The sequence below is a fragment of the Parasteatoda tepidariorum genome, chromosome 2 (genome assembly GCF_982258835.1).
Source record: "Parasteatoda tepidariorum strain Cologne lab strain chromosome 2, Ptep-v5.0, whole genome shotgun sequence".
NCBI classification, from domain to species: domain Eukaryota; kingdom Metazoa; phylum Arthropoda; class Arachnida; order Araneae; family Theridiidae; genus Parasteatoda; species Parasteatoda tepidariorum.
In genome coordinates, this window is record NC_141756.1 from 12,771,640 (window position 1) to 12,790,581 (window position 18,942).

At 29.0% G+C, this 18,942-nt stretch overlaps 1 protein-coding gene across 10 annotated transcripts in view; it reads right to left on the reverse strand.

Annotated features, from left to right (window-relative positions):
- Positions 1-18,942, reverse strand: part of Traf4 (TNF receptor associated factor 4) — a 226,097-nt gene that overhangs the window by 20,071 nt on the left and 187,084 nt on the right. For 5 of the 10 annotated variants that reach the window (XM_016060058.4, XM_071177166.2, XM_043054020.3 and 2 more), the window contains exon 2: positions 15,914-15,965. In XM_016060058.4, the coding sequence (XP_015915544.2) occupies positions 15,914-15,965 (52 nt within the window). Of the gene's footprint in view, positions 1-1,187; positions 1,522-15,913; positions 15,966-16,048; positions 16,218-16,372; positions 16,674-18,122; positions 18,292-18,942 lie in introns of those variants that run through there. The other 5 variants (XM_043053993.3, XM_043054014.3, XM_087156879.1 and 2 more) reach the window with 5 other exon arrangements.

Here is an 18,942-nt window from a genome sequence, read left to right on the forward strand (position 1 = left end):
TACTTGTTATACAGTATAAATAAAATGAATACATTTTTTTTACATTACGATATGTTAATTTCTAAAACAAAAGAAGGCGATTTTAATTACACGCATATTCAGTTTACAATCTATGAACAAAAACTAACTGTACATTTATAATAAAAATAATTGTATATGCTGTGTTAAAAAATTAAAAACTACAACAGATCGTCAATTTAGGAGAAATTTTGAAACGGACCCCTAACGAAATTTTCTTTTGAAAAACTATGCCCAAAACGTCTAAAAAGATATGGTTTGTGTTTTTTTTTTCATCCGACAAAAACAAAGCAAGCTTATTTTCACACTATCATAACATTATGGGGAGATCTTTCACAGTTTCACAAATGTTAGGGATTTGACTGGTCATATCTAACCGACCACGCCGATCTTTCTCTGACCAAGTCTTTAACCCCTTGATGCAGAATTTATAATAAACACATTTTTTTTTACTTGTTCATTATTTTGTATTACTTTAGGTAAAAAAAAAGTGAAGCATATTTATATTTAGAATTTTAATAATATATGGTTATGAGATACAGCCTGAAACACCGGTGTCTTTTTCTGCTTTAAAGGTATACACTTCCAAACTATAATTATTCAAATTTGCACTCATTTGAAGTTATATAGATCTAACAGAAACAGTCGTTCATCATTAAAATTTCTTTAATTTAAAAAATCAATTATTGATATTGATACATTTTTGAATATAAATGAAAAACAAACTACATTTTGGGATTTCATATTTTAGTAACAATCTAATTCCGATGAAGTAACAAATTTTTTTAAAGTATTTATTAGACTGTCTTTTACCATTAAAAATACGAAAATATATTTTTGCTTGTAATTAGAGAGCCAGAAAAAAAAAATATATAAAAGGGACACTGATGCCCCATCTTCGTCAAAGGGTTAATAATTCCTGACATATAATAATAATAATTCAATACATAAAATCGAAAATAATAAGTTCGCATTTGATATTTCAGAGTCTTTCGTTTGAATAAAATATTGCTAATGGAAAAATGAAGATATTTATATTAAAAATACTTTTTAAAACATCGTGGGATTATGTTAGCCATAAATAAAATTCTGATTACAACAACACACACGAATAAAATTCACTGCGGCCTGAAAACAGTTCTAAAGAAAGGCAGGAAAAACACACTCACTTTGGATCTGCACCTCATCGATCCCCCTCCACCCCCAGAGCTTCTAAATCCGCACTCCCCCCAGCAAGGATTCCTCCCGGTGCTCCAAGTGGACTCCATGGGGAGCACGGGCTCCTCCTCCGGCGGCGATGACTGCCTCAACCCCGTGGTTTTTCGCGGCAGAGAGATCCTTTCTATCTACCCTCGACACGCAAACGATAATACTCCTCACTCATCGTCTGCATCTTCACCGACAGAGGATAGGGATGAGGAAAAACGGAATGCATCAACCGTGTTACACCCTCTCCCACGCCACACTCACTGCGTTTGACAGTTTTTGTTCGCATGCAGGAAAGAATTGAGGGATGTAACAAGTTGTTCCATTTATTTAATCTGCTTATAGGAACATTCCCAGCTGACGCGGGATTATATTTCACACATATAGAACTTTTTATATGGAAAGAAAGGTTTTCGAATGTATTCCCATATAATGTAGAATTTTTTTTCAGATAGGGGGTAAAATAATTCCAAAAAATTTTTTTTTCATGTAGAATTATATCTTATACGCCTGTATATACGCTTATAAATTACAAACAATAATTCGAGAAAAATATTGTGAAGAGTTCAATTTTCAAGAAAAATATTAAGATGGGTCCATTTTTGAGATAAACTATTTTGTGAAGAATCCGTTTTTATGATAAACTATTTCGTGAAGAATCCGTTTTTATGATTAACTATTTTGTGAAGAATCCGTTTTTATGATAAATTATTTTGAGAAGGAGCCGTTTTTACAATAAACTATTTTATGAAGAGTCCATTTTAGCGATAAACTATTTTGTGAAGGGTCCGATTTTAGGATAAACAATTTTGTAAAGGGGCCTTTTGCGATAAACTATTTAGTGAAGGATCCGTTTTTACAATAAGCTATTAAGTGAAGGGTCCGTTTTCACTATAAACTATTTTATGAAGAGTCCATTTTAGCAATAAACCATTTTGTGAAGGGTCCAATTTTACGATAAACTGTTTTGTGTATGGGCCTTTTGCGATAAACTATTTTGTGAAGGATACATTAACTATAATAAAGAGACCGTTTTAACTATAAGAAATTTGCGGAAATTTTGGGAATTTGTAATGACTTCTTTATTTAGAGGAGTAAATAATTATTAATCTTGAATCAAGCCCTGAATTGCAAATTAATTTTTTTCTGAACTTGTTATCAAGTTTGAGTACTGATTCTGAAACACGGGAAAATGAAGTTGGATTAACTTAAAATATAAGCTTTGAACATTCCTCCTGCATATGCTTTCTTTTTATGACTGTCTTAAATTCCTAGGAGTTATTCATGGCTGTTAGTTAAAGTTTCATTTACGATAGCCAGCGCCTTCCATAAAACTGCGCAAAAAGTGAAATTGAAAGAAATAAAAAAAGTTCGACAGTTTTTGAAAACGGAACCAAAAAATTCTGGTTCTCTTAATATTTAAAAAAATCACTCAAACTCTGCCTTGTTTTGGCTCATAAAATATGAATGGAAAGTGAAAATTATTCATCGATTCTAAATGATTTTTACTTACATAGAAAAAAAATCTCACCAAATTTGCGATTTTTTTTAAACAAGAAGTTTAATTATTTAAAAATATTTCTACTGTTAAAAAAAAGAAACAAAATTCTTATTAATACTTTTCAGCAAAATAGTAAATATAATTTTAAATTAAGACTACGCTTCGCTAAGACCTCGTAACCGCGTTTTTCCTTATTGGCGAAAGAGATTTAAGCAACAGCCTTCAATACAAACCAAAATAAAAGTAACATTAAGATAGGCTGAATGTCCTGAGAGAGCTAAAGAATCTGAATCGGGGAATGTCTATTAATGCATATGGAATGTGAAAACCGAGGCTATGGAGAAGCTGAATTTCGGAACGTTCACTTTATAGAAACAGAAAGAAAAAAAAATCTCAACTTTTCTAACCCAATTAATGTATAACTAAAATTAGGCAGTAATATGTAAAATGTGAAAGTGTTTACAGAAAAAACGAAGTATCAATCAACAGTAAAAAATGCGATCCTTAGTACTTGTTACTTAATTCACAACCGCAAATTCATCAGCACGAAGAAAAGATGTAAACTGATGACATGTTTTATCTGGCACTGATAATAAATAATTCCACAATTTTAACAAGTGCGGGGGGGGGGTAGAAAGTGAAATAATTGGCAGGCGAAAAAGAAAATTGAATCAAGTTCGAGCTTATCGTTTGCGTGGGAGAAAATTACAACTTTATTTAAATCTCATAATTCAAATTAAGTGGGCATCATTCTAACAATATTGAGAATAAGGCAAGCAGTTATGTTGTAATTTTGTAATATTTTATTACGGATGGCTAAACTATGTAGAAGATAAATAGGCTTTAAATAACACCTTTTTAATGTTACGTGCTATGCGACTGTTTCAAGGATTTCGTTAAGTAAAGACCCTAGAATGAGTTTAAGCAATTCACATTTTGCACCCAACCCAAAAGACACGAGAACACCTTAACCAAGAATCAGAACAATTCCCCAATGAGGACTTTTTGGGCGAAACTAGTCTATATTTCAGCGTTTCCACATAATTTCAGAAAGAAGAAAAAATTCCCTGACTTTTCCAGGTATTTCAAAAAAATTTCGATATAAATCCAGACCCTATTTTGTCTATACCATGCAATTTTTTTTCATCGGAAAACTGATTGTTTATTTGTAAAATCAAATATTAGATCTTGAGAGCAACAATATATCATTGAATGTAAAAATTTCACTAAAAAGAGGCTTTTTTATAGCAAATAATAGTGAAAGATGTTAGATTTTTTTAAAAATCGAATCTCAATAACTGATTACTGACAATTTCTAAGACTGGCTATTTTCCGGGTGAGATTTACGAATTTTCTAGGTTTTTGTAAAAATATGCAACTTATTTCCTGCTTTTTAGAGTCAAAATAAAATTCTCCGACAATTCCAGGTTTTCCCTGACCCGTTTGTATTACAAGGAGAGGAACACTACGACGCAGCAGAAACTCAAACCACACGAATATTTTTTCATCAGTATTTAGCCCAAGGTTGGACCACTTCTAAGCTAAGTTTGAATTGGTGCATTAATTAAGTAATAATAATTTTTAATAATAATAATAAATTCTTTGTGATTTCTTGCATTAGAAATAAAGACCACGGACTAGAATTATAATAGGGATTTCAAACAATAAATCATTTTTCCATGTTATTTCATGATTTACACAAAATTTCGAATATAATAATAGAATAGCCTACTGAAACTGGTATTTTGTTTTAAATTGATAAGAAATATGATTAATTACATTTTCATAAAAAATTAGAAACATTTTAATTATATTTAGTTTATTAAAAACTAATTATTAATAAAAATTCATCCTTGTTCAATTTCTATGATTTTGTTTTGAGGAGAACGAATTAAAAGGGACCGGGAAAAGTGGAAAGTTGCTGTACGGAAAAATATTTAAATATCCTTATTAAAATTTAATTGTCTTATTTTAAAATACAGAGCGAAAATAAAATAACGTGAAGTGCTTAGAGCACCATAACGCGTGATATATTATACGAAACGGAAAAAAAAAATGGCGTGTGATCACCAAAAAGAATATACGGTTTCAATTTCTAAATTCAAAAAAATTTTATAAATTAATTTTAAAAATTTAGAATTAAAAGTCAACGATAGGGGAAAATTTGACGCTTATATAAGCATAACATGTGCAATACATTAATAATTATTAGTCAGATGAAACAAGAGATAACATCATTTTATAAGTAATTAGCATTTAATTTAATTTTTAAATATAGTTCAATATATCTCGCATATGTTTTAGTAATTGTATGTTATGCTTCAAATAAAATTCTTTCGGTGATTTATCGTACCTTTTTATACTCTGTTTAGATTGTAAGTCAAATAGTTTTACCCAGAACATAAGTGTTATGAGAATGTAAACATCCTACCTTATTTCATGTGCCTGTACAGGCAAAAAAAAGTTATATTTTTAGGGGGCAAAACAATTCGTATAAATCTATATGAATAAAAAATTGAATAAACGACAAGAAAAATATAGACAAAAAGTCTCAGAGAAGTGAGTCGAATTGAAATGTTGCAAACGATAACGCAACTTAAAAAATATCAGTTTCAGCAAACGATTTCTTTAAAACAGAATATGAGAATCTACCTTAAATGAGGTGAAGTGAAGAGAAAAACGCTTCTCTTTTTCCAATCTGTCTTCGAACGTGAGTTTTGTGGCCAAAAATAAATGGTAAAAATTCTCAGTATGAAAGGGAGCAGCTGCCTCGAAGGGCAAGAGTTTATTTTCCCTAAATGAGCCCCCAAATGAGAGTGTTTAAATGCTGACAGATGCGGAAATAGCCTCCGTGGACAAATTAAGGAATCATAACACAATGGAAAACACTACAGCTTTTCCCGGTTAATCCCAATCATGTGTAAGCTGTTAGCGGGCATTGTTTATATCAGCATTCGCCAAGAAAGCATTTATGTGAATTATAAATGTTTAGGACACTGTAAACACGGAAATAATAGAGAGAGAGTTAATGGTGAAGCTGTATGAACTTGCACAACAATGCAAAGCAGAGATATTTAATCGGTAATTTGAGAAACGGCGGGCATTGCTAAACATTTTTATTATAATATGTCATTGTTCCAAGACATTTAATATGTTTTTCAAAACTGATTTATTAAAGAAATAAAAAAAGGACCATATGTGTTTCATTATAACCCAAAGTAAAAAATTTAAATACTTAGATTACAGATGATTCATAACCTTGAATGGTCAATGTGTACTTCACATAAAAACAGTGCTGAGAGAGTACTTATCGTAACATAGTTCAACGATGGAATATCTATTTTTCGGGTTTGTCGAACACATAAAGAAAATATTCTTTCGACAAGTTTAGTTGATGGAAAAATGTTGAAATCACCGCATTTTAACCATTGGAAAAATTTATTTTTTCTAAGTTTTTCATATTCGCACATTTGTTGACTAAATCAACTTCAACATCATAATCACAATTAAAGAGTTCTAAGATAAAAAATCAGGCTAACATAATTATTAAAAAAAAATTAGCACAAAAAGATCAAATGAAAAAAAAAAGCAGACGATAATATTTTATTGTTTACCAGAGATTGAGTTTTTTTTAATATTTTCCCCAGAGTGCATTTTAAATGCTTTCACATAATATTAATTTAAAGTATTTTTATGATTAACTTAGTCATAATTACTCCCTTGTTGGTGATTTTAATATAAATGTGAATACTGAAGCAGAAAAAGAATTTTTCGACGTTTTAAGGAATGTATATTGGTTGGAATTAAAAACCAATCCAGCTCATTGGAGGACAAGAGAATAGGGCAAATATCAGTTAATGCAGTTATTGTAAGCCATGAAATGAAACAGTGTGACATTTATAAAAGTCTATCGAGAGAAAAAAAAATTCGTATTAAAGCGATCATAATTTTCTCTATTTTGTACCTAATCGTCATAACGTTTTTTTATTATTATTATTTGGTTTTTCGTATAATTCTTGTTTTCGATATTATTTCCTCATGTTGATTTACAGCTCTTTTGAAAGTAATTTCCTTCTTAACTTTGCCCCCAACAAATGTCTAAATTTAAAAGTTCTCCATAAACACACTCTCCGTAATAAAAAAAAATAAACTTCTGGTTTTTTCGGTATGGAAATGTTCTAAATGTGGGGTGTTCTGACATCCTGTCAACCTATACTTCAAATTTATGTTTCTCATTAAAAACATAAATAAATACTCCCAAGGCGCTGCTTGGAACTTCAAAAAGAAAGTAGAAAAGCGAAAAGAAAAACAGGCCTGGTGCAGAAAAAAGGGGTTTTCGGTTTCGATGACTGGCACCAGAGCGAAAGAAAAGGGTAATAATACTGAATGCTCACATCTGTTTTGTGGGTTGTGTTGTGTGTGTGGGGTGGTGAGTCATCTTTTCACATAATGGAGAGAGAGAGATTCTCTATTCATTATTTGTGAACTGCAAGTGATGTTTCTTTCAGTTGTAGGGAGTGTTTTTGGTTATCATCGAGTGCTTTATTTCCACCCGTAACTGTATGTTAGCACGCAAACTGCCTATTGTGAATGAGTTTTTACATGTTTCTGTTGACTTCTTTCCATCTTTTATTTTGCTGCGTATTTTACCTTTTTAAATTGTGGGTAATAAAAGATCTAAAATGCAGATAGCTTTGAGAAACATGTTTATTTATTGATTAGCTTATATTATTTTTTTTGTTTCAAGTGATAAATTCATACAATTTTTAACAGTCAGTAGGACCTAAGACAGATCGGGGCAAATGTTGCTATAATGGCAATTGAAATATTTGTTGATAACGATTAATTTATGCTAAACAGTAAAAGATTCAATCGTTTAAACATTTAGATTTTTTTTTCTTCTCTCTGTTGAAGACAATTTTAACCTTAACATAACATGCTTAAAATGAAATATATTGAAATGATTATTAAAAAAATATGCTGTGTCGTTTTCTTTTTTTTTCTTTTTATAAATTATTGTTTAAATAGAAAAAAGTTGGAAACCAGCTATTATTTAATTTTTCGAACCTGGGATCTTCCACGTACTAGTCCCATTCCTTGACCATTATACAGGCCACTCGGCTTATTTTGTCACTTTATTTTTGATCGTTTAGTCTTCGTCTTAGTTTCGTCATTCTAGTTAACGATCTTCCACAATCCAATACGATGAAGTTTCGAGTTAAGGAAACATTTTCGTCATACAATTGAGACTTCGCGTTTCGTCACGCATCCCGAGATTTCTAGACGAAATGACTCCCAAAATTAACTAAAAGCAACTCAAGGATTGCTGAATGGTCAAAAGTGAGAGTTTCTCTGCAGAGTATCAATATGACACAATCTTAGACTATTTTATGAGAAAAAAAAATAAAGATCAAATTGATTCAATTTCTTCTTTAAAGAAAATAGCAACGGAGTAGTACACAGAATAAAGTTACATGACATTTCCAAGAAAATTTAACTCTAAATTAAAGAGGACGCAACCACTACGAACGTAACAAGTACAGGTTAAGTTAGGTTAATCAGTCCTGGTTAAACAGTTATAAAGTCTGGGTTAATTAGTCTTAATAGTATAATTTCTTATGGTTACCATTTACCAGACTGCGGCACATTTTCCTAAAATTATATCGAAAAATTCTTTTTACCGTAAAACAAAATAACGTCAACTATATTAGTATAATACTTCATAATAGAAAATAAAAATTGCTGGAGAAATATGGCAATAATAAGTACGATTTTTAACTCAGTTTATTTTATAGGAAATAAATCTCAATTCTTAAAATATCTATATCTAATCTTATCATCGTAAGTCCAAAAAGGTTTTCTTCATGCTTTTAATTTTGGAATTTAAAATCGACAATGTTAATCCATCGCAATTTACAACTTGCAAAGAAAAGACAACTAGATCATTACCATAATAAATTAATTTAAAATTTTTATATTTTTTACAAAACTCCGGCTATGCTTTTTCAAAGATTAAAATAAAGTGGAAAAAGAAATCGAAGAAAAATTAAAAGTCTTAGTAGATGGAAAACCATTAGTAGTCTTAAGTTAATGCTCAGAAAATTCCATAATACATGAAATCCGAATACGGTTAAAGGCAGGAAACGTAGGCATTTATAAAACGATCGGTTTCTTGACAGACGAGAGGAGGATTAAGTGTCTTTTCCATTAATTAGTTTAACGGTTTTGGCAACAGATAAAAGCGAGAATCATTTATCAGTTGGGACTAGGATAAATGCCCACTAGACATTAGAATTTTTTCCAGGCTTCGTATATTGAGCAAACGATTTTTTTGGTCACTTATTTATGAAGGATCCAAGGGGATTTTTGTTTTCATTTATTATTTTGTCATTCTATAAAAAATCCACTAGCTGGAAAACAAGAAAGATGATCTATCTGTTATGTCGGACATAAAGAATTATTCATTACTCAAAGAGACGCTGGAGCAAGGCCATTCTATAAAAAGAATGATGATCGAATGTTTATTCTAATATGCGAGTGGCAATGTTTCTTGTTAGAGAGTGTAGATCAGATATGGAAATAAAACATATTGAAATAAATATTTTTATAAGGAAGACACAAGTCTTAATTAGTAAAAGAAATAAATCTTATTCCATCAATAAATAAGGTGTCCTCTAAACGCTGCTCCTGTCTTATTATACACGTGTCTTATGATGCACGTATTGTCCAGAATGAATTTCTTATAATTTACAATGCGCTAATTTTAGTTAGGTAGCAAAATATGCAATGAAAAAGAAACGAACACGTTTACACCAATACAGTCTTTAAAACAAACCTATTCAATAGTAACAGAAACAAGCATATCGACATCATTCAACAGTAGTAGGATAATATCGGAATTTCAATGTCGCGAAATATCACCAGGAAAGTCTCGATATTTCAGGATAAAATCAGGATCAACTAATTTAAATTATTTTTATCGGTTAATATTTTCGTCACTCAAATGAAATTTGTGAAAAACTCACGATAATATTGTATTTGATAATTAAATGATCGATAATACTAGCGATATTTCCATAGTCGAAAATTAATCAAAATTCACTATATCGCGATACATAATATAATAATATACTGGCTAAAGTTTAATGGAAAATAATTATTTTAGTCGATAATGATCAAACTAATATCGTTATCATAAATACTCGCTACATAGCATTCAATTTGTATCGTTGTCAATAAGAATTAAAATGTTATCATAGTCGATAATATTCAAGGAACTATATTAGTTATAATTATTAAATATCATAAATTCGATTTTTTAAGAATATCGATATTACGTCTTTAATCTTCATCTTTTGAATCCAACAAGAAGGTTTGTAGTGTTCGGAGATAAAAAGGAAATAACGCGTTTTTACGTGATAAAATATTGGAATTTTGTTTTTCACAGTTCGCATCTCATTTCTATAGTATAAAAATGATGTTAACAGGCATTCAGGTTTTGTTTTTGTGAAAAACCTACTCATAATTTTGTGAAAATGAGATCCTCATATTGCTAAGAATCACAAAAACCAGTAGTTAGAGAAACGTACTTTTCACAAAACCAGTTTTGTGAAAAGTACATTTTGAAGAAGAAGAAATAGTGAAAAATCTGTTCATTAATTTCAGAATATTTGTTCCTATATAAGGGGTCCTGTTTTTATGAAATAAACCCATAGATCATGCTCTTCAAGAAGTGTTCGTTTTAAGATTATGAAATAAACACATTACGGATTTCGTTTTTCATTCGAAAAGTTTTGTGAAAGGTTTTGTGCTATTTTAAAGAATGTTTTTTTTCAGTCTTTTTTTTTTATCACAACGTAAAACTGATTTCAAATCAAACAATAAAACTTTCAGTATTAAATATTATTCAATTTTAATCTTTATTTTGAAATTGAAAGTTTTCTCCTAAATTCGAAATGTGTCAGGGGAAGCATAATTTTTTTTGTCGCGAAACTGAAACTAAAAAAAATATAATGCGATTTTTTGTGGGTTTTTCTACAGTACTTGTTATTCAAAACATTTTACAGACATGATATTTTCTTTTAATTACAGTTTTTTCAAAAAAATTTTATATCTATTCAGCTATACTATATTATATTAAACTAAAAACTAAACAATATTTTTTTTAAATAATTATTAAATTTTCGTCACATACAAAACATATCGGGACAAATTGTGGAAATGGTACACTTTCTTACACAATCAGTCATTTTTTAATAGCAAAAAATTTATTCTAAAAAATTACAGTAGATTTCATTAAATAACATATTGTTCACTGTGTAGAAAATATTACATTAATGCGAGTATTGCATAGTCCTTATGTTCAATTTGAAGGAGTTCAGTTTATGTTTTGCCGCATACGTTTATTCTTAAATAATTATTATTGTTCATTGAAAAAAAATATTAATATATTTTTATATTAAGGACATCAAAACTGTTTTAAATACGAGAATTTTAATTTCACAGACGAGACTAAAATTCGCGAGATACATCATTTTTATTTTCCAGAGTAGAACCAAGAGAGAAACAGGGAAGAATAAGTTGGAGAAATTTCTTTCATTTCTCGTCGCCATGGTAAATGCAGTTTTCAGTCCAGATAAGCTCATATCTTAAATAAATGTCAATAAAGACATAAGGCGTGGAAAACCACCTTGGCAAAGGTCATTTTCTCACAGTTCTTTCTCTTTAAAATTTTTTATTCTAATTAGACACCGAAAAAAAATTTGAAAATCATAAAAGTTAAGAAAAATATCATTAGAACAACAATTCTACGCTTTTTTAAATTATTAATATTATTATTTTTTTAAAAAAAAAAATATTGCTTGAAAAAATTAAGAAATTCTTAATTTAACAAAAGTTAACAAGTAACAGAATAAGGAAAATAAATTTATATCTTAATTTACTCTTTTCATTTTTTTTTCCCTCTATGTTTTATGTGGGGCTAATTCGATTACTAAGATAGCTTACGACACGAAAAAAAATGAATAAAGAAACCTTTCATTTATCAGAAAATGTACGGAAATTTTTTTATAATCGTTATCATAATTTGCTGACATCCTCATCGATTAACATAATTCCAAACGATTTCTGAATTTATATTATTGTTTCCGGCTATTTCGAGCATTTGTTTAATTATTGTAAATGTTAAATTCATTAAATTTTTTGAAACAAATAAAACTTGATTTTCTAGATTCAGGATGTTTCTAAAAGATCGCCCTTTAGAGATATTTTTAGAATATTTGTGAAAATAAAAGAACAAAACATACAGATTTTGTAATCAATATTTTCCACAATATTTTGTTTATTAAAGATAAAGCAATAATATAGAGGGTACGAAAAACATTCATTGGAAATTCGCATTCCGTTTTATTTTTTTATAAAACTATCAGAACATCGATTTTAACTACAAAAACAAACAAAAAAGAAAATCATATCAACACATCTTGCAGCAAAAATGTTTATATTAAAGCACTTCATCACAATGATCAATCATAAGAACTTTAAACTTAGAACTTGCCATTTCAAAGCAGACAGGAATAATTCCAAAATAGACCAGTAAATAACAGAGGTTCTGGACATAATACGATAAAATTACCCAATTTTATCAGCAACTTTTCACCAAATAATCGTTTCTTTAAATAGCAAAAGATCTCTGGAGGATTCAATTAAGTCGCCAACAATCGAATAAAAAAAGACAGGAAAAAAGCTGCCACCAAGAAGCAATCCATCAGAAAGGAAGAAGCTGGCCGCCCACTGGAGAAAAATAGAAGGAAGGAAAGAAAAAAGCTGGGGGGCATTCTTTTGTGACATAAAAGAATTTATCAGGTGTCGTTAGTGAGTGAACAAAAGAAGACACCTTTGGAACATTCGAAAAGCAGATGTGAAGGCGAACTGATAGCCTCTTTCTACCCACCAACAAAGTTTGACAAAAGGATTAAAAGAGGAATTTTACTGGAAAGAAAGGAGGAACCTCTGGAATGTAACAGAGATGGAATGTCCGGCAAGACGAATCTATAATGGCCTCTTTAAGTGTGGAGAAAAAAAAATTAGGGATGTGACAGTAAATGCCAGAAAACGGTCTTTACAGGTGATTACTAAGTAATAATGTATCGAAATCAGCATCCGCAACTCGTTAACCCATTATAGTAACAGTTCTTAGGGAAAGTAAAAAAAAGACAGGAATTAAAATTTTGAATTCGTCTATTTCAGGGGGTCTGTCCAGACATTTTGCGAAAGGTCCTGTTTTCGTAAAATCGTGAAAAAACTGTTCATAATTTGTGAATATAAAATAAGAGTTCAGTCACATTCTTTCAACCTGCTATTGTGAATTTGTGCAATTAAGGTCCTGTTAATGCAAAAAATTGCTAAAAAACCTTTTCAAGAAGTTTTTAAATTTTAAATAGATACGAGATTCTGCTCAACAATTGCTGCTACTAAATTAGCAGGGGTCTGTCCAGACATTTTGTGAAAGATCCGTTTTTCGTGAAATTGTGAAAAATTACTCACATTCTTTCAACCAGGGTCCGTTTTTATGAATTTGTGCAAATAGGGTCCGGTTATTGCAAAAAACTTTTTCAAGGAGTTTTTAAATTGTAAATAGATACAAGATTATGCTCGGCACTGTAAAATTATAATAAAAAAAAATTAAATTTTCACAGCAATTGCTGCTGCTAAATTAGAGATGCAACATACAAATATTTGGTATTTAGCCTATACTGCTGAACGCAGAATATTCATTTCGGACGAATAATGGAAGAACCGTCTGCGAAGAGAGAACTTAATTCGTTTACATCCATCTTTCTTGTTTTCTGCTCTGGGAAGGGTTTATTCGATTAACAAAACAATAATGAAGATAACAAATTTGTGAAGGGTCCGATTAAAAGAAAAATCATTTTGTGAAGGGTCCGTTTTCAAGTTAAAATATTTTGTGAAGGGTCCGTTTTTTATGAAAAGATATTTTGTGAAGGGTCCGTTAACGGACTCAAATTTCTTTTGAACAGACCCCTGATTAGAGATGCAACATACAAATATTTGGTATTTAGTCTATACTGCTCAAAACAGAATATTCATTTCGGACAAATAATGGAAACAAAAACACTCACATTTTTAATAATATCAATTGACATATTTTAAATAACACAACTTAGTCACGTATCACTTTTACTGTGTTACGCATTAAGTAAACTTAAACAATTCTTAAATTTATAATATTTTATTTAAAAAAACTAAAAAGAAAATAATTTTAATTTACATAATATTCTATTAATTAATTTTAAGAATAAATAAAATTGAACAATTATTTATTCACAAAAAAAAAAAAATTAATAAGAATGAGCACACGATGTTTGTTTTGTGAAAGTTGAAATATTTTCTTAGAATACTACATTTGGAATTTAAACTTAGGGAAACTTAGTTTGTCTAGAACCGTCTTTCTTCACCCCCCCCCCCCCCGGGGAGGATTTTTTATTCGATTAACAAAACAATAATGAAGATAAACAAATTTGTGGAGGGTCCGATTAAAAGATAAATTTTTTTGTGAAGGGTTCGTTCTTATGAAAAGATATTTTGTGAACGGTCCGTTAATGGACCCAAATTTCTTTTAAACAGACCCGTGAAAAATATAATCGAACTCGTTTATAACGTACACGAAGAGACCACAATATTTGCTCGTAGCAACCGAGTTCGTAAAAAAAATGTTTATAGTTATATATACTTTGAAATTGAAGATATTACATTATACTCTCGATATCTCAAAATTGAAGGGACGCAAGAAGAAAAAAAAAATGAAAAATGGAGATAGCGAGTTTCAGAGTTAACAAGTTCAAATATAAATGTGTTCTAAAAAGTAGAAAAATATATTCTAAAATATAACTCTAAAAAGTAGAATCATAAAACATAAGAATAACTACTATTAAATATGTATGTAATGATAGTTGACTATATGTCTAAATACAACAATGATAATATTATTCTTGAAATTAAGACAAAAATAAATATGCATTAAATAGAAAAGAATTGGTTTACAATAAACTTAGTTTGTGATTTTTCCGAAAAAAATACAATTTCTATTTCGAAAAAAAAATTCGACACAACAAGGTTTTTGAGAAGAAACTCTTCGACATATGAATTCAAGTTAACATTAGGTGGATATATAATGCCAAGGAAAAAAATATTTTTTTGACATAAAAAAGGTTTACGAAATATCGAAATTCGAGATATCGAGAGTGTACTGCACTACTTAATTTATTTTTTATTTCTGCTCAAAAGAAGTTAGTTTATTTGCTTTGAGCTGTCTTATTGGGGTAAACATTTTATGAATTACAAAAATTTTGCTCGCAAAAAGCAAAATTTGCTCGTTAGGAGCAAACTAAGCTAAAATAAACTAAATATTGTAGCAACTAAGTATTTCTGATTTCCTATCTAAATTGGATTCTTGTAAATCAGGGTTCGCTATAAGCGAGTTCGACTGTATTTTCCTTCAGAATAAATTAAAGTTGAGATTTGAGAAGTTGAATAAATTTCAAAACTGGAAAAATTAGCAATATTTTATGCTTGTGAATTCATAGATCACTTTAAGAGAAATTAGCGTCCGTTAATACAGGACTCAATTTTCCAAAATTCACATAATTAAGAATAGGTTTTTCGCAATTTCACAAAAACTGACGTTTCGCGAAACGTCTGAAATAACCCCAAAAACTGTTACACGTTAGGACAACTAATAAACAATTTGCACAGTTGTAGCATGTTTTTCAACACAACAAATTTATGACAAGATAATTTCAATTTGAATACATAACTGCGCCTACTATATTACTTTTATTATTAAAATTGCAATATGCTTCGTAGCGAGTAACAGAAGAAGGCAATTAACAAATTTCGATTAAAAAAAAAGCAAAAGCTTTGCCAGGTAAAATATTCATAAATATATGATTTTTCTAATAAACAGGAATACTACACATAATATAAAGGTTACGATTATTGCATATCGTGAAAGTTTTTTTCAATGTTTTAAGCAGATTCCCTTTTTCAATAATTTTTTTTTTTTTTTTTGAAATTTTACAAAAATTATTTTATTTTTTCAGATAATGTAAAATTTTCATGAAGTTTGGATCTTTGATTTTTAAATAGAATTAATAAAACAACGCTTACCTTTGCGTAGTCTAATGGCAAATTGTCCTCAGGACACGTAAACACTCCCTCACTGCAAAGAAGAAAGAAAAAAATTAACAAACTGAAAAAGAAAGTAAAAATAAATAAAAACTCGTAAATTATCGTAGCAATTACATGGTTCCGTTTTTCCATTTGTAGTAAACAACTTTCTGATCGTAATACCGTTGCTTAAACATAGCCATCCTTAAATCACAAATCGAAATCTTATTAAAAAATAAATCCACAAAAAAATTATTGAAGACTACATAACACTTATAATTTCTGGAATTTTCCTTTTTTAAGAAATGAAAATGGATTATTAGAATATCTAATAAAAAAAATTTAATAAACAACTGATCGTCTGCTTTTATTAATCACGAAAACAGCAAGCACAAAGTTAAAAAGAAAGCAACCTTCATATTAAAAAATATATAAAATAAAAAAAAAATTATAGATTACATAACACTTATAATTTCTGGAATTTCCCTTTTTTTGGAAACGAAAATGGATATCTTCCTTATTTTTTAGAATATCTAATAGAGAAAATTAATAAACAACTGATCGTCAGCTTTTACAAATCACGAAAACAGCACAAAGTTAAAAAGAAATAGACTTTCATTTTCCAACTCTCTGAACTCCCAACTGAGTTAAAAGTCAAGGACTTCCCTGAAAGCGATATGAAAAGAGAGGGCAGAGATTGTCATTTTGTAGCGGGTGAAAATAAACAACTTAAAGTGAATATAAATGGCTTATCAAAAAGTAAACCATAAAGGGTCCAAGTGGAAAATAAAACCAGTTTCAAAGGTCACCTTACAACAATCAGTGGCAGCAGTGGGGGTGGGGGTAGAATGCTTTATATTTGTCCAGCAGCTGTGATGCCACTTCAATTTGTAGGAAAAAGATAAAAATTTATACCAAGATAAGAGAAATGCAAATAGTGTGATAAGAATCTCAAATGGGTGACTTTTTTTATCCCAAATAAAAGAAAACCGCTAATTCTAAATTTTTTTTAAACGGGTTTATAAACATAAAAAAGGAAATATGTTGGTTATAAATATGAAGAAATATGTGGATAATAAAATATGGTATAAGTGGAGATTTTACACAGAAGATTTAATTATTTTCAAAATGTCGGTAATTAAAAATATACAAATAATTTAATAAAAGAAATATAATAATTGCAATCAACAATATATAACGAATAACAATTCTTAAATATCAAAAATGCTTCTCAGAATATTTTTCCCCCAATTTTCAATCTATTGAAACTCATCATCAGGTATCAGATGGGCATATTTGTTAGCCACTCTTTCAGGGGCGCCCTATTTGGTGGGCTAACGCTGCTCCCTCATTAAGAACAGAAAATATGTATTATTCCATCTCTTTTACAGAAACTTTGTAGAATAAATCCATACTTTTTATTTACACGTTTTTATCACAGCTCGTCTTTAAACTCAGAAAGTTAACGTTGTGCCACATATAAAATGTTTTTCACTAAGTCCTAAAATTTTTCAGGTGAGATAAAAAACTGTTTTAGGCGTCAGTCGGAAATTTTTTAGGCGACGCAATGCTGCTAAGAATTCTCAAGGTTTTCCTTGTGAATGGAGAAAGGGTGAAAAAAATAATAAAAATTCCCATTCTTTGGAAAATTTGGCAGCATTGGGACATGGTAGATGTTCATATGCAACAAGTAACTAACTCCTTCCTGATTAATTAAATTCTTTAAAAAAATTAATTAATTGTTTTTATCTATTATTTTTGAATAGGGTAACATACCACATCCTAACAAATTATATTTTAATTGCCTCATATATAACACATAAATTATTAGATCAAATCAAGAATTGAAATGAATTTTTAAAAAAAAAAATTAAAAACTGTGAGGTATAATTAAGAATGTTTTTCCATAGAAAACTAGGTGAGGAAGAGTCACTATCAGAGTAATTTGAAGGGGTAGTGATAACTCTAATTTTGTAAAATAAGTAAAATAAATGATAAGAATTATAAGATAAGTATAAGAAATAATGACAAGCAAAAAACAAACAAAGAAATAAATGTATAAATAGCATAAATAAATCGATAAAATAAACTAATAAAAAAAAAACTGAGATAAGCTAAGAATTTTGCTGATAAATAATGACATTCTTTTATCTCTTTTCTATGAATTTATTTATATTTGATATGATAAATATAACAATAAAATTATTACCTGTATTAAATAAATACAATACAATGTAAAATCTATAAATGCAGGCTAATGCGCAAGTGCTAATCATTTACAAATAACATTAAGAGTGAAGCCACGAGAAAAACCGTAACACAAAGAACTTTTGTTAGCGGCAGCCACCGCCAATCAGCAATCGTGAAAACGATAGGATCTAAAAACAAGTTAAAGCATGATCATACAGTTAACTAAATCTAACCGGTTAAATAAAAACCACATTTTTTTTGTTCATGATCCACATATTTATAATTTTTCAGGTAAATCAATTTGGCATACTGAATTTAATAAATTTTATACATATGATTAATTAATAACTTGGTATTTAATACGAAACAATCATATTTATTAACTATAATCAAATCTTTGAGCAAATTTTTTTAACTACAATTTAAAATCAATTTTACATTTTGAAGCAATGAAGAAAGTAGATAAATTAAAAATAAATATTTAATTAATAATTAAATATTTATTATTTATATGGGCTTACTAAAATGTGACAGTTTACTTTGTAATGGATTTTAAAACAGTTAAGGTTTTATTTATTATTCGTTGATATTTTAAAAGTTAATAAATTTTAATTATAAATAATTAGCTCTAATTGCAGTAAAAAAAATAAAGGATAAAATTATAAAAAATTAAATTAATTATAAAAAATCATACAGTGGCGTGAAATAAAATATTTAATTAAACAAATATATTAATAATAATAATTTAAATGGCGAAACTTTTTTCAAATTATTTATTAATTGGCTGAAGTGAACATTTGAAATATGGAGATTTTTCAAAAAATGAGCACAAAAAGTAA